This window comes from Xyrauchen texanus, chromosome 35 (assembly GCF_025860055.1).
Source record: "Xyrauchen texanus isolate HMW12.3.18 chromosome 35, RBS_HiC_50CHRs, whole genome shotgun sequence".
Lineage (NCBI taxonomy): Eukaryota > Metazoa > Chordata > Actinopteri > Cypriniformes > Catostomidae > Xyrauchen > Xyrauchen texanus.
In genome coordinates, this window is record NC_068310.1 from 20,431,490 (window position 1) to 20,457,836 (window position 26,347).

The 26,347-nt window shown below is 40.0% G+C and overlaps 1 protein-coding gene across 5 annotated transcripts in view; it reads right to left on the reverse strand.

The window, feature by feature from the left end:
* LOC127628838 (polyhomeotic-like protein 2) overlaps window positions 1-26,347 on the reverse strand; it is a 74,750-nt gene that overhangs the window by 29,338 nt on the left and 19,065 nt on the right. For 2 of the 5 annotated variants that reach the window (XM_052105763.1, XM_052105759.1), the window contains exons 2-8: window positions 24,303-24,368; window positions 23,383-23,611; window positions 20,396-20,539; window positions 18,708-18,785; window positions 17,889-18,050; window positions 11,946-12,098; window positions 11,412-11,715 (exon numbers count right to left, since the gene is read on the reverse strand). In XM_052105763.1, coding sequence (XP_051961723.1) covers window positions 11,412-11,715; window positions 11,946-12,098; window positions 17,889-18,050; window positions 18,708-18,785; window positions 20,396-20,539; window positions 23,383-23,547 — 1,006 coding nt within the window. In that variant the 5' untranslated portion in view covers window positions 23,548-23,611; window positions 24,303-24,368. Of the gene's footprint in view, window positions 1-11,411; window positions 11,716-11,945; window positions 12,099-17,888; window positions 18,051-18,707; window positions 18,786-20,395; window positions 20,540-21,659; window positions 22,139-23,382; window positions 23,612-24,302; window positions 24,369-26,347 lie in introns of those variants that run through there. The other 3 variants (XM_052105760.1, XM_052105762.1, XM_052105764.1) reach the window with 3 other exon arrangements.

A 26,347-nucleotide genomic window follows, 5' to 3' on the forward strand; every position in this document is an offset into this window, starting at 1 on the left:
TATAATTCCACCTACTGGGCAGGGAGGATAATTTATTGTTAAAAAGGACTTTAAAAATATTGATCTGTTTCTCACCCACATCTATCATATCGCTTCCGAAGACTTGGATTTAACCACTGGATTTACTTTTATGCTGCTTTTATGTGCTTTTGGATCATCAAAGTTTTGGCCATCAATCAGTTGCATTATGAGGGCCTATTGACCTGAGATATTCTTCAAAAAATCTTTGTTTGTGTTCAGCAGAAGAAAGAAAGTCATACATATCTGGGATATCATGAGGAATTAAATGAGAGAATTAATATTTTTGTGTTTACTATCCCTTTAACATCAACCATTGGTTTTTGATAATAAGGCATTTCCATTTAAGTAAATCCACTCAACAATAAACAGTGAATGCACATTTTCTCTCATCTACATTAACACCAATTCTGCTGCTCTATTTCTTTTATTCAAAATAAGACACTACCAAGGATGATTCAGTACACGCAGAGAGAACATGTCAGAACAGGGAAAGATTTAATGCCTTCCTCAGGCATAATGAGCACGATGTGATAGGATGTGATATGTTTTAGGATAAAAATATGTCCTTTATCTGCTGTTTTACAGAATACGAGTTACATTAATTACATCAAATGTAATTTTCAGGGTTTAACCTAGAATTAAGTGACAAAAATTAAGTTAAAATATAAATAAACTGAATTATTTATATATTCAGAGTTTATTTAACTTATAATTTATTTAATTATTTATATATTCGGCAATGTTCATGCCTTATGAAAATTATGCAACATACTGTCACCATAAATTTATAGGGTTAGTTCACACAAAAATTTAAAGGGTGAGGGTGAGAAAATGATGAGAAGTTTTATTTTTGGGTGAACTACCCATTTAAATGTCAAAAGAATCAAGGGCAATGATTTTGGTTCAGTCTTTATATTACCATCATATTTTGTAATAAATCAGAACACATATAACATATGATGGCTAGTTTAGCGCAACATCTTGATTCATTGTTCTTGCAGCTTTGTGTAGCTGATGTTAGATTAATGGGTTCAGCTCGAACAATGTCTGTAAGGGTTCTCCTCCACAATGTCTGTAAGGGGTCTAAAGCATAGTTCGGTTCATCCACACGTGAAGTACTACACAACCTGACTGAATCATATGACTCCAAGTAACCTTTAGTTGCTCAGACATACTCTGACATCTTGTGCAGTGGTAACTCCAATGTTAGCCTAACTTATGTATGACGTTAAAGGTGCTGTGTTGATGCTGTCTCCTTTCACAATTTAATGAGCAAAGACAACTATAAGATAGATATTCACAGGTTTCTTTCCCTGAAAAGTGTAAACACTGTGGTTCTTCAAACATTATATTTGCTTAGATGCCCAACATAGTAATATTGGTTCCACCAATGGCGCAACTTTGGGGTGGGACTATCTGTTTCACAAACAATAGAAGATGACACTACTTATTATTTGTGCAATTCAACTTGGCAGCGCAAGTTGTTGCAAGTTATTTGTAAACCTGATTCAAATCAATTGTATTTGAGTCTTTGAAGATGGTTGAGCTCAAGAAAATTTTATTTTCATGTCATGCTTCATCCTTAGGTGAAAAGAAACAACTTCAGTGATAAGCAAAGTGATCATGGTCTTGAAATCATCCTCCTACATTCTCAACAATGAGTCTGTGCAATGGACTGCTTGGAGGTTTTAGGAGTGTGTTTGCCTCTTGTATCTTCCTCATGCTGTTTTGTAGTGCCAAAATGAGCACAATATTAGATAGTGAGCAATATTCACTCCCTACCCTGACAGACTGCTAAATTCACAGAATAGCAACAACAAACACAGGCCTTTCTCGGCGCATTAAAGACCACATTCTGGTTTAAATTCCAACCATGTTAATAAATAATTAACTGCTGCCCTTCATGTTCTCAGGCCAGTTTAATATATCCCTATTTAAATGTCTGCAAGACTTCCTGGCCTTTGAGGGGAAAGTGCCCAAGAAATAGCATATACAATTTCTTAGTCTCAATACGGAGCACTGCTTAAGACAACAAGAACAGTCTAGAGTGGAACCAGAGACCTTCAATTTACATCTTTAGCAACATATTGTATATACTGTACAACATTGCAAGTGATATATTGTGAAACCTGAGGACCAAACTCTCTTGGGATTCACCATGTTGCGATTCCTTTGTTGATGTACTTTATTAAAAAAGAAAGTCTGGGTGGGACATATCAAATAGCTTGTCCCTTTGTTTTTAAATAGCCAACAGGCTTCAGTTACATCACAGCCAAAAATAATGATTTGCTCTTTACTAGTTAGTTGTAGGTGGTATTAGGGGAGGGATTTTCTTACTCTAGGTAGCATTTGATTAGACAATAATCTGTATAGTGCAGGATGAGTCATCAGTATTTTTGTTCCATTTCTCAACAGGAGAAAGACAGTAGGCTACATTTTAAATGTATATATATATCTGCTCAATTTTTATCAGGGTAGGGTTGGGGGGATAAATGGGGATAAAAGGGGGGGTTTGGAGTGGGGGGTTGGAGAAATTAAAAGTATAAAAATCAACAAACAAAGAGAAAAGAGAGAATTCCACAAAAGAACTGAATCTACAATTACTACCATAATTTTGTTTCTCTCCATGTGGTCCTCACTGAGAACCTTCCAGAAAGGACAAATACCTGTCCCATTTCTTACCAAACATGCCAATTCACTTCCATTCTCTATTAATTATTGTCTACGCTAGTTTGGATCCAGCTTTTAGTCAATTTGTCACCTAGTTTAATAAATTCCCCATCACCCAATTTACATAGTCTGGGGCAAATTTAAATGTATCTAAAACATCACAGATAAAATTCTGGACCCTTACCCAGAATTCATGAATCTTAACGCAGAAAAACAGAGCATGGGCTATGTCTCCATCCTCCAACTGACATCACCAGCAGGTAGGTGTGTCTTTTAAACAAAGCCTAAACAATCTAGAGGGAGTCCAGTAGAAACTTTGCAAAATCTTAAACTGAATAAGGTGTACCCTTTCATCCTTAGATATATTTTAAGCATTTTTTAAAATTCTTTCCCACTCCCCATCCTCCAATACCAAGTTAAAATCTCTTTAACAGAACCTCTTAAGAGCTGATATAGCCCTGTCACCAAGACTCTGAATCAACGAGGAATAATACAGTGACGCTTCATGCCACTTTCCAAAGACTGTGAACACCATACAGAGGGTGTCTGCAGCTTTAAGTGGCTGTGTACTACTATCAAAAATAGTACAAAATAAATGGCGCAACTGTAAATACACAAAAAATTGAGACCTAGAATTCCCAAATTGCTGTGTTATATTTTCAAATGATCTCAAAGCTCCATTGTCATAAAGGTCACCAAGTGTAGCAACACCCCCCTCCATCCATTCTTTCAGCAAAAGGGGGACATGTCAATACATAATTTGGGTTCAGCCATATGCTTGAGGAAACTTTTAGGTGAATATCAAAATTGAACAAATGGGAAACCATGTCAATTTTACAGAAAGACTTTGCAATGGTGAGATTGGGGCAAAGACCGCTTGTTCAATCGTGCACCAGGGAGGGGCTCAGGTGGAAGAGACCAATGGGTCAGGTGCCTAACAACATTTTGGGGAAGCCTAAACCTCCTTTATCAATTGGTGTGTGTAACTTAATGAAATGCAACCGAGGTTGTTTACTATTCCAAATAAAGGACTTAAATATTCCATCAAATTGTTTCAAATAAGAAAGAGGAATTCTAAAGGGAGAGACTGTAGTAGATAATTGAATTTGGGGATACAATAAATTTTTATAACACTGACCTTCCCTGCCATTGACAAATGTAAAGCTCACTTTTCCACATCACACAAGAACCGTTTTGTTAATGGGTCAAAATTAACTCTAAATATATTAAATTAGCTGAAAATAATATGGCTAAATGCTTCATGCCTTGCTTGGGCCATTGAAAGGTGCCAGGTTGGTAAGCCGTGGCAGGGCACCATGCTGTCAGAGCAAGAGCTTCCGATTTAGACCAATGGAGGGTAGGCATAGGTCTTCTTGGGTCGGAGACAAATAATAATATATCATCTGCGTAGAGTAGAAGTTTATGCACCACACATCCTGCTACATCACCAGAAAAATCATCCTCTTTTCTTATTGCGGCTGCTAATGGTTCCAGAGCAATACAGAACAATAATCCTTGCCGGGTTCCCCTAACAAGAGAAAAATAATGTGAAATGAATTCATTAGTTTGCACTGTTGCTAACAGTTGTTTATAAAGTAACATAATCCACCAAATAAAAGTGTTCCCAAACATTCACATTTCCAAAATCTTAAAAGATAGTCCCATTCCACCCTATCAAACGCCTTCTCGGCATCAAGTGAGATGGCATTAGGTCTGATCAATCACAACTGACCACATCATTTTTATAAAACTTATAATATTATCAGAAGAACTATGACCACGAATAAACCCCACTTGATCTATATGTATAAAAATTATTTGGCAAAACCATGTGGCCCCGGTGCCTTACCTGTTGTCAAGGCTTTAATTACCTCAACAAGCTCCTCTAAAGTAATATCTGAGTCAAGAAATTCTTTTTGATCACTCGTCAATTTAGGAAGTTCAAATGGCTCTACGAAGTTGCTAATAGCCTTATCGGTAGACGAAAACACGGACCTATAAAGATCTAAATAGAATTCTTTAAAGGCCTTATTAATATCTGTGGCAGAAGTAAATATATTGCCTCGCTTCACTGCAGGAATGGTGGGAAAAAACGTTCTCGGTTTTAAGTATCTGGCACGATGTTTCCCTGCTTTGCCGTCCAACTCAAAATATGTCTCTTGCCCTGAATAACAAAAACTCAACCTTCTGTGACAGAATAGCATTGTACCTATATTTTAGCTAGGTCAACCCTCTAAGACCATTGGATGACATTTGTCACTTCATCTCTGTTTCAGCACTTTAATCCTCTTTACCAATTCCCCTATTCTAGGCGGCTGTGGCTCAGGTGGTAGAGCGGGTTGGCCACTAATCGCAGGGTTCGCGGTTCGATTCCTGGCCCACATCACTCCACATGTTGAAGTGTCCTTGTGTAAGACACTGAAACCCAAGTTGCTCCCAATGGCAGGCTAGCACCTTGCATGGCAGCTCTGCCATCATTGGTGTGCGAGGGTGTGTGTGAGTGAATGGGTGAATGAGTCACAGTGTAAAGTGCTTTGAAAACCGCTAAGGTTAAAAAAATGCTATATATGTGCAGACCATTTACCATTCTATGAATTCTTGTGCTTTGATCTTTTTAATGAATAAGGCATATTGTATGATCCACTTCCTAAGAACTGCCTTAAATGCCTTCCATGCCACACCCACAGAGGACAGTAAGGACCAGTTGGTTTCAACATAACACTGGATTCTGTATTTAACATTTGTTGAAATGCTGGGTCCTGTAGAAGAGATGTATTAAAGCACCATCTATATGATTTACTTTTCTCTGTATGCGGCAACATCGCTAAACACCATGCATGATTTGAAACTAAAATGTTCCCAATTGAGCAGTCAGTGGTAGATGTAATATGTGACTTCATTCAGAAGTCTCCAAATGTCTGTAAGACCAAGATTTTTACACAAGTGTCAACGTTGCTCAAAAGGGTCAAAACACCTTTGCATCCCTATGATCAAGGACTGAATCGATTAAAAGATTGAAGTCTCTACCCAAAACCATATCATAAATGATCCCAGCTTCTTGTAGACCCACAAGATCAATAAAAAAGTTCTGATCAACAGTGTTGGGTGCATAAATATTGGCCAAAATGAGGGTTTGCCCCAGTTTTTCAGCCAAAATAATAATAACAATAACAACATTTGAATTGTAAATGCTTCCTTATCAATGTGATAACTCCCCTGCTCTTACTTGAACCAGCTTCCTGTGAAGAAAGGTGCATTTCTTGAAGGAACACTATATCATATTTTTTAAAGCTTAAGGAATTATACAACCTTCCTTCTTTTTTAGGGTGCCCCAGCCCATTAACATTCCACGTGGAGATAAACATTTGACCTATATTAAAGTGACATATTGACATGTAAATCTAAATAGTGTACCCAAGGCAAAATCATATAGACAACTTTCCAACATTGATTGTAACAATCAAATCCTGAAAAACCCACAGAACAGAAGACATTTTTTTTGCTTCAACCCCACGCACAACAGTCCCAACTGGTTTCCATCCCCCGGAAATCCGAAGGCCCATGCACGCTCACGAGATTTGCCGCAACACTATTGCTACCAGATTGCTCAAGTTCAGTGTTTTTTTTCTTTTCTTTTCCTTGTTTTGTTTTTGTTTTAACATAAACCGTGCCATTAAATTGCACAAAAATGTATTCCAGAAAATAAGCCCAAGAAAATAAATCACATCGAACCCACAAAATGAACAAATTATCTCAACAATAAGTCAATAAAGGGAGAACGAGAAAAAAGAAAAAAAGTGTTGTGCGAGAGTCAGTGGGCAGCCAACAGAATAACATACCCTCTCAGGCTGCATCTGTAAAATCCACGAAGTTTAGTCTGTATTGTTGACCGACTGCAGGCAAAATGACCCAGTCACACCATTGATTTAATGAAGGCCATAGCTTGTCGTGGGCATGTAAAAGTCTTGCGACCACCCTTGGTGCCAGTTCTCATCTTAACCGGAAAAAGCAGTGTGAAGCCGACCTTCTGTTGGTGAAGCGAATTTTTACACTCTTTGAATTCTTCGCACTTTGCTAGTGTTGCAATAACAAAGCTTGTTGTGTTGTGGTCCTCCCAGCACAACTTGTCTTTATTCCTCACGGCTCGTAGAAAAAAGTGTCTCTGTCAGCGGATCGAAAGAATCTTGCCAGTATAGATGGGGGTCTGTCACTTGCCACGGGAAGCTGACCGAAAATTTTGTGGGTGTGCTCAATTTCGAAATGGTGGTCCACAGTGTCGATCAAATTTGGAATGAGCCCATCCAAAAACGTCATATCTTGACCTTACTTTCCCTCTGGGATTCAAATGAAATGAACATTATTAAGCCTGCTCCGATTTTCCATATCCTCCAGTTTTTCCCAAACACGTTCCACATCAGCCTGGGTAGCAGGCAGGTTAGCCTGCAGCTCTCTTTTGGTCGACTTCAGAAACTTGACCCGTTTTTTCAACAATGTCCATTCTTGTGATCAGGGTGGAAAGTTTCGCCTCCATCGATGCGATCGCCTGATGTATTTCTGCGAGGTCCTCCAAGTCAGTCAAGATTTTCATCAGCGCTGCATGAATGTTGGAGATCTCCTGACCTACTTCACAAAACTTGCTGCCACCATCGACTGGACCTCTCCAATCCTGATCCTGCGAAGCGTCCGACAGATGGGAACGTATGTGTTTTTTAATGTCCCCACAGGCTGATGATTTCTAATTTTGCGACATCCTGCCCTCCCAGCACAGTTAGCAAACAAAGCTATTACAGTTCTCATGGATTAATATTGTTTTAAAGGATAATTGTTGCAAAGTTTATGTGGAGCTCGCTCAACCTTCGCATAGTGTCACGTGACTTCCGATTTTATGGAGTCTTTAAATAATAACTTTGCAAATGTCTTGTGTTAGCGAGATGTTTTCATCTAAATCTACAGATGGTTTTCTCTAAGAGGCTATTCATTTTAGTCCCAAAGTGATGGGGGTGGACTTCCTCTACTCGTGTACCGACATGATTGGTCTCTAAAGGAAAAGATCTCCTAACCCCAATTTCAGTTTTCATTGCAGCTTGTCAAAGAATCTATGGGTCCACAGTTTCAATCTTTATCAAAATGCTCTGAGGAGGCCCAAAACTTCACATATGCAGTGGTCACTCCAAGAAATGTCTGGTCCTACTTAGCATTCTCCCCAGTCGAAGTCCAAATTCTTTGTTGAGTTTCAATCTTCTGGCTATCTGCTTTTCAAGACTAATGATTTCCTTATGAAGAAAACATGGGAGATGGGAGGCAGAGCCGTTCAAACACACCATTCTCATTTACAAGTGTTAGTCTCTCCAAAGTCTATTTTTCCCCCTCTAAATATAGTACATCCACAAATATATAGCATAATAACAGATTTTCTTTTAGAAGCTACGGCCAAGGAAGCTACTACCCAAGGAACTGGGTAGATGTAAGAACGGAGAGTGCTGAGTTCAGATATCAAAGTGCCATTTGTGGGTTCGTGAAGCCACATGTGTGTAATGCAAAATGTATTGATGGATGGTGTTGCTAGTGAGTACTGACCATTTATTATGGCTCTCGTGGTTTCACTTACTTTGTCTCTAGCAGTTCTGTGTGTATATTGGTATCGGAGCTGTCGAATGAATGTTTGGTTTGTTCTAAGTGGCAGCTCGTTGCTATTAATATGACTGTGACAGATGATGCGTTATAAGATTAAATAACTATGTAAAGTTAGCAACGTGTCTTTTTAGGGTTCACACACAAGACACAGTCTTGCATTTGAAAACAGGTAGTTATATGCGGAACAGAATGCAGTGGTCTTGAGAAGCATTTTTAGAAATTGAACTGTTTTTAATTTGACATGCTGTATTAAAGGCTCGGGCATATTTACCTTTGCATGGTGAAATTCGGCAGGTGAAGTAGGCGTAGGTGGATGTTAAGCAATTGTGAAACTCTTAAAAACTTTTCCAAGCATCATCTTTCTGCACTATATACTCTGGAAGGGTACAGTTATAAAAGCTCACCATTAAATAATTTCCTCACCCATTGTGAATATTCAGTGTAACTATGTACAAATCAGTGCCTCTATGGAAGTCACAGACAAACCAATCAAATTCCTTTTGGTCAATGCTGCAAATCTGTGTGTCAAAGTTCACCAAAGCACATACAAAATGTGCTATTAGAAATCCTTTGCCACAGCAAGTCCATCAGGTGAATTACATATTGCGCTGATTCTTATTGAGATGAGTGCATTTCACCCATGGAATTTTATCATGCAAAGGAAAATGTGACCAAGCCTTAAGAACGTTACGCTCATGAAGTGAGACATTAATAAAACACTGAGACGAGATGCATGGCAAAAGACGTCCATCTGACCAACCATTTAAAAACTGCACAGGCCAAAGACAAGAAGACATCCTGTACAAGGATGCATTCTTGCGTTTAGAAAAACGAATGCAATAGAACTGAGCAGAATGCATGGGTCTCGATGATTTGCAAAGCTGAAATGTTTTTAATGTTATACTGTAATATATACTGTTATACTGTAAGTTATACTGCCGTCTTAAAAATGTGATGCTCTTCCAGCGATACACTAAAAAAACAATGAGAGGTGATGGCCAAAGATGTCTGTCTTAAGCATGAAACAACAATTACAAAATAGCACAGAAATAAGAAAGAACTGTGTAAATGTCCCCTTATAACAACTTTTAATGTGTTTTATAAATTTTATAAAAATGACCATATATGTGAAAATTGTTATGGTTTTCCTGTGATCCAACAGGAAAGAATCACTGAATCATTTGATTCAAGTAATACCCTTTTTTATTTTTTAGATAAGTATTACTTAATGAAAAAGTATTTGACATGACAAAAGACTTGAGACTAGACTGTGTGTAACATCGCAATAATTGCTCATCCAAAATGCCTTACCACACAATGACTATTTATAAAGTTATTAATGTTAATCCATAATTGTTTGCTGATAGTATTTGCCCGATTGGCAGCGCTTCAGGGGCAATTTGCTAATTTGAAGACTCTCACTTTACAAATAGCATGTGGATGAAATTGTGTGGTCAAGCTTCGCATAAGTATGTGCATCTGTCTCAGTGTTAACAGATATCCTTTCACAGAAAGGCCATGAGAGGCCTGGCTTTAGAGCAGACAAGCAAATAGAGGATTCCAGCACCCACAAATACACAGAGAGCAGGTGTGGTATTGTGAAACAGTGTGTTTCTCAAGACTAATGCCAAGGCAACCCGACCCTCTGTGTAATGCTCAAGGCCAGATGTCCTCCTCACTTGAGATCTCATTCCTGTGCTTTCACTTCTTCATTAATGAGACAAGAACACAATGTTCCATTTTTACTATCTGGATCCTCCCCTCTTCTTTATTTGCACGTAAAGACAGCACAGCAACTGGAAAGCATGTAATTCGCATGTAGGCCAGGGCTCAACAATAAATAAGGAAGGCCCAATGGCTTGGGCCAAGAGTGAGAAATTAAGGGCCAGTCGTTTTCATTACATCATCAGTTTCATTACATTACATAATTTGTTTATCATGGGTTTTTATTAGAGATTAGAAATATATTTTTCACAGATATTACATACTACAATACATACTACATTACATTATTATTATTATTAATGTCCTTATAATACATTGTGGCAGGGCGGAGGGCGGGGCCGTGTCGTGATCATACACACCCAGTCCAGTATTAGGCTAATCAAGCCTCCCGAGAGGGATAAAGGTCGACTGCAGGGGATCGTGCGGGAGTCATATCGATGTTGTTTATGCTGACTGTCTGTGATTTTTGCAGCTTCAAAAGTCTGATCACCATCCACTTCACTATTTTAATGACCAACTGAGAGAAGATATTTTCTATTTTTCTTCAAATGTGTTCTGCTAAAGAAAGAAAGTCATACACATCAGGCACATCATGAGGGTGAGTAACTGATGAGAGAATTTTCGTTTTGGGTGAACTATCCCTTTAAATAGCTTTCTGTTATCGGGGTAAGATTTAAGTAAAAAACGATCAACAAAGGCAGACTTTTGCCCATTACCCTGATTTTGCTCTGCATGGAAACACCTTTACCAGTGTTCTTATCGGCTTATTCAGTGTGCATAAGTGTTCAGTGCATGCCTATTTATGTTTTGACATCAAAAGCAGTGAATAACTTTATGGTTCCAAGTCTAATGTAAACATGTTTTTTTGTTGTTGTCTGTTTTATTTTTAATAAGCTAACTGTTGTTACAGTAGCCATCTGCGTATTGGTGTGCTTGTAAATACAGTCACTGTGAAGGCAAAAATCTTGCTGGCTTACATAGATGAGGTTATGTCAAAGTTGCGAGAATAAATAATAATAATCTTGGAAGCATCAGTTAAAATGTGTAGAAAATTATAAACAAATCAACATATTCAATTGTTCACCATAAAAACCATGTTTATAATATTATAGCTGTCATGGAGTTACATTGAAATCTAATGTTTAATAAATAATTATAAATATAGTCTATTTATTTATGACATATACATTATATACAAAAATATGTTGCTAAAAAGTTTAATTATATTTTTTTGTGGTGGGGCCAGTGAAAATATTGCCAGGCAAAAGTACAAATCTGGACCAGCTAAAAAAAAATCCTTATTATTAAGCCTTATTATTATTGCAGGCTATTGAAAAATGAGTTGAATCTGATGGGCCTACCTTTGCTGATGAGAGGATGGTCCGTCACATTGGGACACATGTTAAGCTCCTGTGTTTTGAGTTCAGTGGTTTTGTCATTGTTTCTCACTGTCTCAGAGGATATCTCTGCAGGATTGCCCTTTGCAGGAGCTCCCTTTGGATTTGGCTCTGCTCCAGGACACTTCAGTCGGGCCACTGGCTGACTGTTCACAGAGAGCTGCGCAGATGCCCCTGTTGACTGTTTCACACTCAGACTCTGTAACGGAGTCTGGGAGAGGGAGGAAGTTAACTGCCCCTGCTGGCTGCAGAGGGCCAAGTTCTGCACCTGAGCAGACACATACACAGATAGAATTTTAACACATGCACAAAGAGAGATTATTAAGGGGTACTGGTAATTAAGTAAAATGTCCTAGAAGTAATGCAACAGAAGTTGAGGTTAATAAACAAATGCCATGCTGTCACGTTCACTCAGAAATAAGAACTGGATAACATCAGAATCCAAAATACAACAAATATTATTGGTCTACAGGGTTGACAGATGTAGGTCAGGCTTACCTGTCCACTGGCTGGCGTTGTGTTGGTTGACAGTGCAGAGTTCACTGGTTGGACTGTTGTGACTGTGGCAGTTGGGGTAAAAATGAGCTGGGGGAACAAAGGAACAGCTCGTCCCAGGCTCCTAGCTACTTGCACAAGATTACTTTGTTGCGCCTGTAAGTCACACCAAAAATGGTTGATTTCTGAAATCTGAAAGTTTGATCCACAGAATAGCAATTATTAAAGGGATAGTTCACCCAAAAATTTTAATTCTCTCATAATTTACTCATCCTTATGGCATCCCATATGTGTATGACATTCTTCTTCTGCTGAACACAAACAAAGATTTTTAGAAGAATATTTCAGCTCTGTAGGTCCTCACAATGCAAGTGAATGGGAGGCAAAATTTTAAAACTCCAAAAAGCACATGAAGTCAGCAAGTCTCCAGTGGTTAAATCCATATCATCTGAAGCGATATAATGGGTGTGGGTGAGAACAGATACACTTTTAAGTCATTTTTTACCATAAATTCTCCTCCCTGCCCAGTAGGTGTTGATATGCAAAAAGAAATCCAAATCACCAAAAACAAAATAAGAAGAACGTTAAAGTAAAACGTAGAGTGATAGTAAAAAAGGACTTAAATATTGATCTGTTTCTCACCTACACCTGTCATTTCACTTCAGAAGAAATGGATTTAACCACTGGATTTTTAAGAATTACTTTTAGGCTGTGTTAATGTGCATTTTGGAGCTTCATAATTTTGACATCCATTCACTTGCATTATATGGACCTACAGCTGAAATATTCTCCTAAATATCTTTGTTTGTGTTCAGCAGAAGAAAGAAAGTCATACACATCTGGGATGGCATGAGGGTGAGTAAATGAGCAAATAATATTTGGGTGAACCATCCCTCGAGCCCTTTGGCAAATGCTTTACAGTATTTGGTAAATGCTATACTTGACACTGCACTCGTCAGAGAGAGAGCACTTGAGACATTACAGTATGCACACAGCTTAAGGGAATGTTTGATGGTCCTGCATTTTAAATACTGGAAAACCTCAAACAGTTCATTAACTCCTAATCAGTTCCTAAGCCAAAAACTGTTTTAGAGAAATAGAAGTTGATTTGCCAGTGAAAAAATGTCATAGTCTCATTGGGTTTTGAAATTGCTGCAGCTGTGCCACACAAGCCACAGCCAAATTAAAAAGATGTTGTAAAATGGCAAATATGAACACAGACAGACAATCTGTAAGAAGTAAAGCATGCCACTGTAAAATGAAGCCGTATGTCAATAATAAGTTCTCTTTTTTTTTCATTTTCAAGAAAAATACAATTTATTCATGAGGAAATCAGGGAGAAGATTGTCTAGTAGCCTTGCATTTTACAGTCTACTGGAAATATCTCCATAACCCACACCACAATGAACACTGCCATTAGGCAAACAAAATGGTCCATTTATACACAGGATTTGAAATAGAACCACTCTATGCTCTTACATACCACCAAGAGTCATGTGCTTTGTTGGGTTTATCAGTGTTTGTGTACGTAGTTATGGTTACTTAGCTGTACTTTGTGGACAAATTTGTCCCTAGATTTTGGCTAAATATGGAAAAAGTCTCGGTTACTGTCTTGTGTGCTTCTCCATAACCTTGAGGGAGCCAGACGTGACCTTTTGTCTCTAAGTTTTCTCTCTGTAGAAAAACAGATTCAGCCTAAAAAATCCACATAAAACATGCCTGGGAAGGCGTTCTTTTTCAGTTCCTATTCTTTCAGGGGGAAAAGACCCCACCGAGGCCACACCCTACCCTGAAGAGGAGAGGAGAGTAAAGAGTGGCAAATACACCATACGGGCCCAATGGACGGACATGGGAGAGGTAGTACTGCCTTTCGTAGGGGGGAGGGGGTTCTAAAACACAGCAACCGGGCAGAGAGGGCTCTGCCAAGGGAGACGCGGTTCTACCACAAGGGAGGGGGAGACCGTGCCACAGAAGATACATCACAGGAGGTCAACAAGGAAACCGAAAACTTGTGGAGCACTTACCCCGGTACAGGGCCTGTCCTCCACAGAATTCTTGAGTCGGAGGGCTAGAAGGAAGAACATCCAGGGTGCACAAGTCATGAACAGGCATGGGAGAGAAGAATGCACGGCTTCACCTTCTTGGAGGGGAAAGGCGCTATGCACAAGCGGTACACCCGGCCAGCTGTGTCCGTGTAACGGGAACCTTGGGCATGTAGCCCGGTCGGGGTCTCAGTATCAAGTGAGAGTCTTCCGGATCAAATTCTAGGCACTCTTCATTGACATATAATGTTTGCAGGTCCCCAACCCTCTTGATGGAAGTGAGCGCCATCAGGAGGGCAGTCTTCAGAGAGACTCAACTGACTCGAGGGGCTCGAAGGGGGCTCTCCGTAGGCCTGAGAGGACCACGGAGAGGTCCCATGAGCGAAAGATGTGCGGTCTAGGAGGGTTCAGCCTCCTGGCACCTCTCAGGAACCTGATGATAAGGTCGTGCTTACTGAGGGACTTACCTTGAACCACGTCGTGGTGTGCTGCGATGGAAGCTACCTAGACTTTGAGAGTGGAGGGGTACAGCTGCCCATCCAACTTCTCTTGCAGGAAGACAAGCACTGACCCGACTGCACAGCTCTGGGGTCTTCATTCCGGGAAGAACACCACTTAGCGAAGGTACACCACTTTAGGGAGTAGAGCTGCCTTGTAGAAGGGGCTCTGGCTTGAGTGATCGTGTTAACCACAGCGGGCGGTAGACAAGTTAGGTCCGCCATGTCCCATCTAGGGACCAGACATGGAGATTCCAGAGGTCTGGGCGTGGTTGCCAGAAGGAGCCCCGTTCCTGAGAAAGAGGGTCCTTCCTCTGGGGAATTCGCCAGGGAAGGATTGTGAGGTCTGAGAACCAGGTCTGAGTGGGCCAGTACAGAGCCACGGGGGTGACCTGCTCCTCGTCCTCCCTGACCTTGCACGGAACCTGTGTGAGTAGGCTCACTGGGGGGAATGCATATTTGTGCAGCCTTCGGGGCCAGCTGTGTGCCAGCGCGTCTGTGCTGAGGGGAGCTCCCGTCAAGGTATACCAGAGCGGGCAATGGGAGGAATCTTGGGAGGCAAACAGGTTTACCTGTGCCCTGCTGAATTGACTCAAAATCAGTTGGACCACCTGAGGTTGGAGTCTCCACTCTCCTCTGAGCATCACCTGCCATGACAGGGCATCTGCTGTGACATTGAGGTCGCCTGAAATGTGAGTGGTGCACAGCGACCTGAGTCCAGAGGAGGAGGTCACGGGCGAGTTGTGACATGAGACGGGAGCGTAAACCGCCTTGGCAGTTTATGTAGGCCACTGTCGAGGTGTTGTCCATCCGGATCAACATGTGCTTGCCCTGAATCAACGGCTGTAGCCTCCGCAGGGCATGCAGTACCGCCAGCAACGCAGGGGAGATCCTGTCCAGGAGCCCGCAGCTGCGTGCCAGTTGCACACGCCGCCTCAGCCGATCTTGGAGGTGACCGTTGTAACCATGACACACCTGGACACTTACTGTATGGGGACTCCTGCCCGCAAGAATGCAAGGTCGGTCCAAGGGCCGAAAAGGCGGCGAGCCATGGGCGTTAGAGCCACGTGATGTGTGCCGCGATGCCATGCATGCCTCGGGTCAACTCGCTTAGGATGCCATATGTGTCAGGAGCCTCTGAAAGTACTTCAGTGGGACTGACATTTGCCACCTGGATAAGTTCAGACAGTTCAGCACCAACTGCGTTCGTTCGTTCGACAGGCATGCCATCATTGACAAAGAGTCTAACTCCATGCCGAGAAAAGAACCGGGGAGAGCTTGCTCTTTTCCCAGTTGACCCGAAGCCCTAAACGGCTGAGGTGCGTGAGCATCAGGTCCCTGTGTGCACACAGGGACTCTCGAGAGTGTGCTATAAATCAGCCAGTCGTTGAGGTAGTTCAGTATGCGTATGCACACTTCCCTTAGCTGGGCAAGAGCAGCCTCCATGACCTTCGTGAAGACGTGGGGTGACAGGGACAAGCCAAAGGGGAGGACCTTGTACTGATACACCAGACCATCGAACACCAGACCATCGAACGCGGACCGTAGTAAGGGTCTGTGTCAAGGTAAAATCGAAACATGAAAGTACGCATCCTTCAGGTCTACTGCCGCAAACTAATCTTGATGCCGGCTGCATGACAAAATGTGCTTCTGTGACAGCATCTTGAACGTGAGTCTGTGCAATGCCCGTTTCAGGACTCGCAGGTCCAGGATTGGGCACAACCCACCGCCCTTCTTGGGAACAATGAAGTAAGGGCTGTAAAAGCCGCTCTTCATCTCGACTGGAGGGACAGGCTCTATCGCATCCTTCCATAGAAGAATGCCGATCTCCGCATGTAGAACGGCTGTGGATCCGGGGCGGACACCTGGCGAATTGAATCACATAGCCGAGTCGGACGGTTCTGGCCAGCCAGTGCGATGGGTTGGGAAGTGATAACCATGCACCCAAGCTCCGGGCGAGGGGCACTGAGGGAAGGATTGCATCCGACATTCCTGGGGGTGGGACCTCGCAGCAGGGGGAAGCATTGAGTGCCGTGTCGGGAAGCGGAGCTCCGACCCAAGGCAGGAGCATTGAGGGGACCCTCCAAGCACTTACCTTGCTTTGTGCGTCCGGCACAAGGTGAGCCAGTGACTGAGGAGGGCCTCTCCTGGCATCCTCGAAATTCATTACTGGCGGCCAGCCAGGGATGTGGTTTGTGTGGTCCAGCCGGGCACGAGAAGGCGGGGGGGCACGTTCAAGATGCCTGGACTGTAATCGCCCGGTGAACGATGGCCACATGGGCGGCAACCGGGAATGCCGGCGATCTAACCTGAGGAGAGAGGAGACTGCTCTTTTATTGACAATGTTGGTACCGCAACCCATGCGGGGTGTGGCGAACAGAAAAGAAGGGGACAAAAGATTTACCTCCCGGCACTCCACCGGGGGAGGGAGTGGTCTGTAAAACCAGCTCCTGGGTTCCTGCAGTCAGCTCCTTCCTCAGGTGGCCCATCTCAGGGACGCTTGGTAGCCCTTTTAGTGGTCTTGGCAGCTGGCCGAGAATCAGGGGCTGTCACTCTCCTGCAGGGGGCTCTACGCCAATGGCGAGTATTAGGCTCGAGCTGGGGCGGAGCCGGCAGGATCGCTGCAGGGGAACGCCCTCGGCGAACAAACAGGGTGTGCACTCTTGAGGTCGCTTGGACAAGATGTGCTGTATGGCCTCTGTATGTTGCTTAACCACCCAGAACTGCTGGGCGGAGTCCTCGAGGGTGTAACAACCACATCCAGGAACTGCACAGAGATGGAACGGCATCTTTAAAAAGACGTGTATTTAAAAAGACATTCAACGTCATTGTGCACACTTTTTTAGAGAATATATAAAACTCTTTCAGAAGCGCTGTCGAAGCACCCAGGGGTGTAGTCTGCAGCGGAATGCAGAGTGAAGAGAGACCACTGGAAAGTGCCGTAGATCCAACAGCAACGCTCTGAGAGTGAAGGTGAACGAGTGAGCAGACGACTTCAGCTTGCTGTAGCGTGACCGCTCGGCTCCGAAGAAGAAATCTGAATGAACTTGTCTGCTGACCTCACTTTTATACCCGTATGTCGGGGGAGTGGCATGCAAATTCAACTCGCAAATTCTCATTGGCCTTTTCTCAAAGATCTGAAGGCGTTTCGGGCTCTCAAATTAGACCCCTAGTGCCAATTCATCTACACAACGTTGAGTGAGGGACAGAAGGGGGGCATCCTCATTTGGAAAAAAGTTTTCTGTTAGGGTTTTGGTTAGTTAGACTGATGTTATTATAATAACACCTAAATATAATGTTATTAATAGCTTCATTAAAACAGTGTGTGTGTGTGTGTGTGTGTGTGTGTGTGTGTGTGTGTGTGTGTGTGTGTGTGTGTGCGTGTGCTTGTGTGTATGAGGTCTTACCATCTGAGCTTGTAAGTACATCTGTGCTTGGCTGGCAGTGAGAGTGGGTGTGGAGGAGTTTCCAAGCAGAATGGCCTGTTGGGCAATGCAAACAGGAGCAGAGCTCCCAATCTGGGCTCGACTGATCAAATGAGCTGCCGCTGGGGATGTGGCCAGGTTTATCTGAGTAAACATAAAAATTAAATTACATTTATTAAAGAAGATCAATTAATCTTAATCTTAATACATGGTTTTAACTTTTTTTAAAGTTCTGTTGTGAATCAGTAAATCACATTGTGTTTAATCTTAACACAAAACTTGGTTCCCAAAAAGACCCCTCATTCAGAATTAAATTAATTCAAAACTAAAGTCAACATGAAACTCCATTTACAAACCCTTTTTTCGCTCTAAAAGAAAAAAGAAGGATGGAACCTCATCCATTGGAAATTGATCGGATTGTGATGAGTAGACGTTCCATACCAGAATGGTGCCAGACCAGAATGCACGTTTTCTAAAACAATGGGTAACCTAAAAAGCTTTTTGCCTATTGGTTAACATTATCCAATAGCTGATGCTGATGTGAAGTTGTTTCAGTGATTTACAATGAGAACAGAAACAAACAATAAGATAGTAAATAGGGTCAATTTTGATTTCATGTTGACTTCAAAGTACAGTACAGGATCCAATATTGCCTGTAAAAATTTTATAAAAATTGGTTTAAAAATGGAAATTACGTAATAAGTAGTACCCACTGACATTAAGTAATACCCACTACCATTTTCTCTATTGCACTGGAGACCTGTTGAGTGAGATATAAATGTCAGATTGTATAATACTTACAGTGGTTTGGGAGGCCACAGTCTGCTGGGATGTAGTGCCATTCTGACTGCAGCTTTGTCTTCCTGCCACTATACTAGCCTGCGGGGAGCGAGTGAATGCCAGAGAGAGAGAGAGAGAGAGAGAGAGAGAGAGAAGGCAAGAGAGAGAGGTGGTAGAAAAGGGAAAGACAGAGAGATAGGTCACCAGTCAAACCCAAAACTCATTAATCAACAACAAAAGCACTCTACACCACACGAAAGAGAAAACACAGAGAGAGGGGCAGGAAACAGATTTCTCATTCCCACACCGCAATCTTAAAAGAGTTTTCCAGAAAAACATTTCTAATATACTGTGTTATTATTGTAACGAACCAGACGAGGAGTGAGGATCTACATGCAGTTTTTAATGGAAGAACAAAAGGTGAACAGGATAACTCAAAATAACAAAACAACACAGGGAACAAATAAAACATCCACAGGGGAAAACCAAAATATAAACAAGAGAAACATCCACGGAGGGCACAGGCAGGAACACAGTCAAGGACATACATTAAATGTAACAACCGACAACGAATGAACAAACAACAGGGCTCAAATACACAAGGATGATGATTAAATTAAACACAGGTGAGAACAATGAAACTGGCAGTGATGAGGGCAGGGAAATATGGGAAGTGTAGTCCGGGACAGATGACAAGTGAGAAACACAGGGCAGACAACAGGAGATCGTGACAATTATAGAGTCTACAGTGCCCCCAAAAGCCACTATGAAAATATATATATATATATATATATATATATATATATATATATATATATATATATATATATATATATATATATATATATATATATACTGTATATTGTGAGTCATTATTGACTCACTGTTTCCAAATAAAATATATTTGCAGATCAATGCACTACATCTATTCAGTGCAGTCTCAAATGTAAGTACAAATAGCTGAAGTGGTATTTCACATTAGCCAATATTGCAAAGCAAATCCCTCCTTTGATGTTAAGAAAGGATTGTTCCACTTGGTTTCCTCAAATATGCACAGGATGTGGCACACCATTGGTTAAATGGTGCAAAATGTGCCTCTGGCCATCGCAAAGACTCACACATCAATACTTGTCACAAAAGATGAATGACCCTGTCCAAGGTTTACTCACTGCACAATTAATAAAGAGCTTGTATGGTTTTCATCAGACCTTATTTGCTTTCAAATTATATGATGATCTGGATCATTTTATTATTTCTATTTGCTTGATCTTCACAAAGTATTGTTAGTCTTTTGAAAAACCTGTGCAATAGCATGCTCATGCATGCATGTTTTTTCTCTCTGTGTTTTGTTCTGAGTGAGAGTTCAGTGAGGCAGTGAATAAACTATTTCTTTCATCTGACCAAATTAAGCTCCTTAAGGACAAGACTTACTAACTCAAAAGACAAAAGCATGAATAACATGTAAAAGCTGGTCTGAGCCATGCAAATATTAAGACAAGAATTAGTGTGTTGGTTAGACCAGAGTCTTGCTTGTGGAGACAACTTTAAGGATAGGTACCAGCATTATATCTTGCTTTTTCAATTGGATTTTTCACTTAAATTGTATATCCAATGTAATTTTTTATATATAAGAAAAATGCAAAGCAGAAGCATTTTCACTAATGGACTCAGATTTTGGCCCCAACTTCTAGGTGGGTGTGCATGCCCACCTGCTGTACTGCGGCCAAACTGAGGTGCTGTTGCTGTAGTGCTGCGGTCTGGAGCATGAGGTGTTGTTGTTGAGCTGCATACATCTGCTGCAGGTACTGAGCTGCTGCTGTGCTGGGCTGCCTGTTCAAGGCCTGCTGAATCACCTGAGCAGACAGACAGAAGCAGATGAGGATTATTAAATAATAAAAGGCTTTTGTTGTTGATCTCAAAGGCTATATATACATCACACTTTCTGGTGTATGCATTTACAAAATCCATAAGTATACATTTTCTTATTCCATGTCATGTTAATAGTTTTGCATATTGTTGGGCCTGCATTACCATGGTAATATTAATGCATATCAATGTTTGATTTTAAGGACATAATTGTTTACTTCTGCATGATTAACAATTGTATATAGTTAATCTGGGTCCTGAAGCAAATCCAGTTGTTTATTTCACAGAACACTTCTTATTGTAAATCCTCACTCCTGCCTCTCTGTTTTCATCCATAAACAAAACCAGCACATAATGTACTATGCAGAAAGACAAGACAGTATTCTGTATAAACACACAGGGTCACTGGGTGTGCTTCAGCATGACTGCAAGCCTGAGTCATGACATGGCATGTGGGGTCACCGTCATCAGTCAAAGCAGCCTACAAAGTGAAAGCATAACTACATTCCCTTAAATCCCCCATAGAGATCAAAAATCCCACATAACATGATCAGTACACACTGTTCTCAGGGCAATCACTGGACTGACAACAACCTGTTACCTGAAAATGCACCTCAGGTACTGGCATTATCTTTCATTCATATTGTTTTTGTATTACTCTAGTACTCAATTGAACATTTGGTACATTTGCGCTATTTGTATTGTTTTCTATATTTGTTTGCTTACACTTGTATTATTCTCATATGTTAGCTGCTTTTGGATGTCTGCTGAATGAAAACATTTAAATGTACAAATCTTGACATACTGTATAGACAGAATACTATCTATATTTAATACATATAGTAAGTGATATTTTAGAGAATTGCTAGAGTTTAAGGGAAGGGCTCAATTCAATCATGCCTTACTCAGAAAATACACACTAAAAGCACATTAAGTTTGTATTCTTTAAATCAAATTGTGAACAGTTGTTCTTAAAAATGAATATCAGAACACAATCAAAGAATCAATGCTATATTCCATGGCAGCATGTTTCAGATTTAAATAAAACTAAAAACACATACTGGCATTATCACAGTCTACATACAGCCAAAAGACAATTGTGTTTACCCTATGAAGGACCAAATGTTGAGCTTTTCTGAATAAATCCAGCTGTGTCCTGAGACTTCTAATGCTCTGGTGCAGCTGATGAGTGTAAAATCTATTCTGACCAAATCTATTCACTCTCACTCACCTCATATATCATTCAAATGCAGCTGACATCAGAGTCCCTAATCTGTGCAGCCAATCACTGCTGTTGATTAGCTGTGGGCATTTGACTTATTCACATAGACATTCTGGACTATTAAGGATATCTAAGCATAGAGACTATATTGCACTAAAACTATTAAAGGGTTTTTCCACACTCTTGATAAACACATTACCATTACTTTATCATGCATTTGTTATAACTCACTGAAAAAATTAAAAAAGATTTTGTGGTCATGTAAATATAGCAGAAAAGATTACTGATAAATTGTCTACATTTTGCTGATTTAACTTCATTTAAATTGTAAATAAAAATGACTTTTTCAAGCTATTGGTGAGTTGTGTGTGGATGCCGCAGAGAATAGCATGAAGCCTCCACATCAGCTAGGTCTCCGCGGTAACGTGCTCAACAAGCCACATGATAAGTGGATTGACGGTCTCAGACATGGAGGCAACTGAGATTCATCCTCCGCCACCCGGATTGAGGCGAGTCACTACGCCACCACAAGAACTTAGAGCGCATTGGGAATTGGGTATTCCAAATTGGAGGGAAAAGGGGAGAAAATAAAAAAAATAAGATTGAATGGTAACACTGTTTGCCAGTTTAATTTATACTTTTGCTATTGTTGATTGTTGACATTTGGTAACTTGTTGTTTTTGTTATATATTTGTACATTTTTTTCTTTTAACGTTTTTTGTGCACATGTGTTGAGGTCTGTGTGCACGGATCTGTTTCTTGCTTCTTGTCTCACAAAAACTATGCAGCTTGCATTTTTTTTAAAGGAAAAAATATGAAACATCTGTATAATGTTTATTTAAATTTGAGTTATGTTAAACAACATCACATCAGATTTGTAAGTAAAAGTTACTGTATAAACTGAAATATTTTCATTAGATTTACTCACTGACTTCATTCAAAATAATGACATTAAATGAATGTTCAGGGTTCAATTCAAGTTAAGCTCAATCGACAAAAAATCCACAAAAATGTATTTTGACTTTTTTTTAAAGAAAAGGAGTCAAAATAAATGTTTTGGGTACTCAACATTATGCCAACATTATGTCGATTGAGCTTAACTTGTAATTGAGTGGTTTTTGCTTAATTGTCTTCCATTAAAATCTACCTAAAAAAAAAGGAAATCTTACTAGTCATTTTTTCAATTATTTTTCAAATGGGAATAAATATTCTATAACCTAGCATACTTATAAAGATTTGTTAATTGACATAACATTTCCTTGTCTAGAAATCACAATTCATTGATATTTCTATGTTTTCATTACCACGTGAACCCTGCTGTTATCTTTGATATCAAATGCTGTGTTACTTAATAAAGAACACTAAAACAAAACACACATGAATGCAAAATGAGATATTCCTTATGAGTGTTGATTGATTAAAGAAGTACTTGCAGCAAATGGCCAATAGATGTCAGTAGCGGATCATGCAATTTTATGGAGCATAGTGAAGCTTCCGCAATTGCCCAGTCATTATAAAGATAAACCTACCCAGTTAGCTTTTGTCATAATTAAAACAATAAACTGGCCATGTATGAGAGATTAATAAACTGGGTAATTAGGACTCTACCTGAACGGTCTGTCTGTCTGTAATTCCTCCAAAGACTGATATCTGAGGGACACTCTGCTGTCTGTTGGAGGAGCTTGATATGGTATTGTTGCCAGTGGAGGCTGAGGTGGTGCTGGGGATGGTGACGCTGGCACTGGAGGCCACGCTGCCCTGCTCCTTCTCCATGGGGGGCCTCCACCAGCCTGTGCCCGATCCACGGCTACTGTCAATCCTTCACGCTCCCCTCCAGCTGACACAGAAACAGCAGAAACATGACTATTGTTGAAAGAGTCTGCCTTTGAGGCACTGTTGACAATAGATTCTTCAATGTGTCATTTTGAAAAGGTTCTCTCTCATGCTTTAAGGTTGTAATACTTTTCCAATGAGTGTTTTAATAGAAGCAAGGAAATCTGACCTTTAACCTTGTGATAACTTGAAGTTAATTTATCAGTATAAGGAGTACAATCAGTTTGTTTAAATTCGATTAGTGACCTTGAAAAAAGTAAGTAATTGATACCTTAGGATCTGTTTCTACATGATCTAACCCATTAATTTACTTTTTGTTTTTCATACCCTAATTTGTCAGGTTGATTTAGTGAAAAATATTTATTTTTTTAACTTAACCTCAATAAAACATGAATCACATTTTTAGGTTACCTGACAAAATGTCTTTATAGTGTAGAACCTTAAATACTGCATTTCTTCTTCATTTCTTGTCATGATTTTTCTGTTTAAAATGATTCAAAATCCTAACACTTTCATTTAATTCCATGGTGTAAATGTGGTCTTAGACCTTTGGACTCCATTGTGCATGAATCATGTCCTGAGAAAGTGTACTGGTCCTCTAAACCTCTGCAAGGGTGTTAATTTCCATCTTTGTTTCCTCCATAACCCTGATCTTAAGCTACTCCCAAATATACAAACAGAACCACTTAGATTACCTGCAGATATCCAGCTGTCCACCACCCTGAGGAGAAACACGAGAAGTCTTAATCACTGCCTTGCACCTGTTTCCAATATAAATTTGAGAATTGCTGTGTTAAACATTCAGCATTATACATACAGTACATGTCACTCTATTCTAATTTAGTCCCAAATAGCTTGATCAGGTTTTAATCTTTGCAGACAAGTCTGCTATATTCATAAATCCTCTTATTTTTTCATTCTTACTGAATGTGACAGCTACACTGTTAGTTTGCTGGAGGTTTTGCAGTTCTTGCTTAATTGTAACACCTCACAGAATTGCAGGCTTCGGTTCATTTATGGTCCACATGCCCACACCAGCTCCAGTAGCTCTCAGCAAATGAGGGATTGAAACAACATAACACAGACACAACATCAGAACCAGAGGAAGTCCTGGCTTTGATCTGTCTGCAGATGTACCAACAGGCTCTATAGCCCAATCACAAATGCTGAAAAGTAAGATTAATGCTTTCATTTCCACTCAGGTAAATCTGCTTTTGTGTATTTGGAATGCATTTGACAACACTGCAATTGAGCTGGTAATTGTTTCATTTAGAGTCAGTCAAACATGTAACAAGCCTGTTAGCGAGCCAAATACGTTCAATATGAATGACTGAAAGATTACCTTATTTTTTTTAAATGTAAAAGAAAGAAAACGATTCTTAAAGGTGCAGTATGAAAGATTCAGATACACAAGTTGTTAATGATACCTGTGGCCATTAAGTGAACTGCAGCCAGCTGCCTGTTGCTCGTGCAAACACACCATAGGGACGCACGCGTGCATCGACCAAAACAATGACGCAGCATACAAAGAGACTGAACGTGATTCACTGACATCATGGTGACAGATGAGGTAGCATAATTAAAACTAAACTAAAACTACTTATCAGCTAACATAGCATATTGATACACACATACGGCTACATACTACCAAACTATACCAGACAGTTTAATGTTGCACTATTCAATGTTTTGTATGTCATATGTTGTACTACGATCAAGAAACCACTGTATATGTTTAAATTTATCCTGTATACCTGACTTTTAATTAGGGCTGTCGATTTAACGCGTTAATTCAGTGTGATTAATTTGATTAAAAATAACACGTTAAAAAAATATACGCAATTAATTGCAATGACCCCGGATTGTAAAAAGAAAGATTCCTGAAGAAATGCAAGCTTTTAGTATCACCTATTTACTCCAGAGGGCAGTAAATGAAATTTCAGCTGTGTGGCAACACACAGTTTATACAGTGAAGAAAACAACATTCAGCAGACACACAACACAGACATGTGTTACGTTCTTGCATTCAAAACACTTGATGGAGCGCAAATCCGAACTAAGGGATCTCAATATGTGTCTAAAGATCGAGTATTAAACTATTTTTAACTTGACACAGTGACCTAAAAATGTTATGTTTATGATGCAACACACCTGAGATGCTACACAAGCATGTCTGATGCTGGTGTAAATTGACGGGTCCTTAAACAAGCCCTCATAATAAATCTCCAACTGATTGACAAATTCATTTGTGAAATGGATATTTGTGAACTGTATGCCAATGATTGCTTATGATCAATAATATGGTAGTAAACGATACATTGTATTCTTGTAAAAAGACGTTTTTTTGTATGGCCTTATCAATGATTAACTCTTCTGTTACAGGAATGTAATGCATTGTAATTATCTGAATATTTTTTATTTTATATATACAGTATATATATAATTTTTTAATATTTAAAGATAACTATGTATAATTATATATTGATATAAATATGCTACAGGAATGTAATGCATTTTAATTATCTGAATTTATATATATATATATATATATATTTTAATATTTAAAGATAACTATGTATAATTATTTAATCAATATATATTGAATTATTGTTATACAAGGGGCTTCCTCAACAAATATTTGTATATGCGATTAATCACGATTAATTAATCGGGACATCATGTAATTAATTAGATAAAAAAATGTAATTGATTGGCAGCCCTACTTTTAATATAAAGAGAA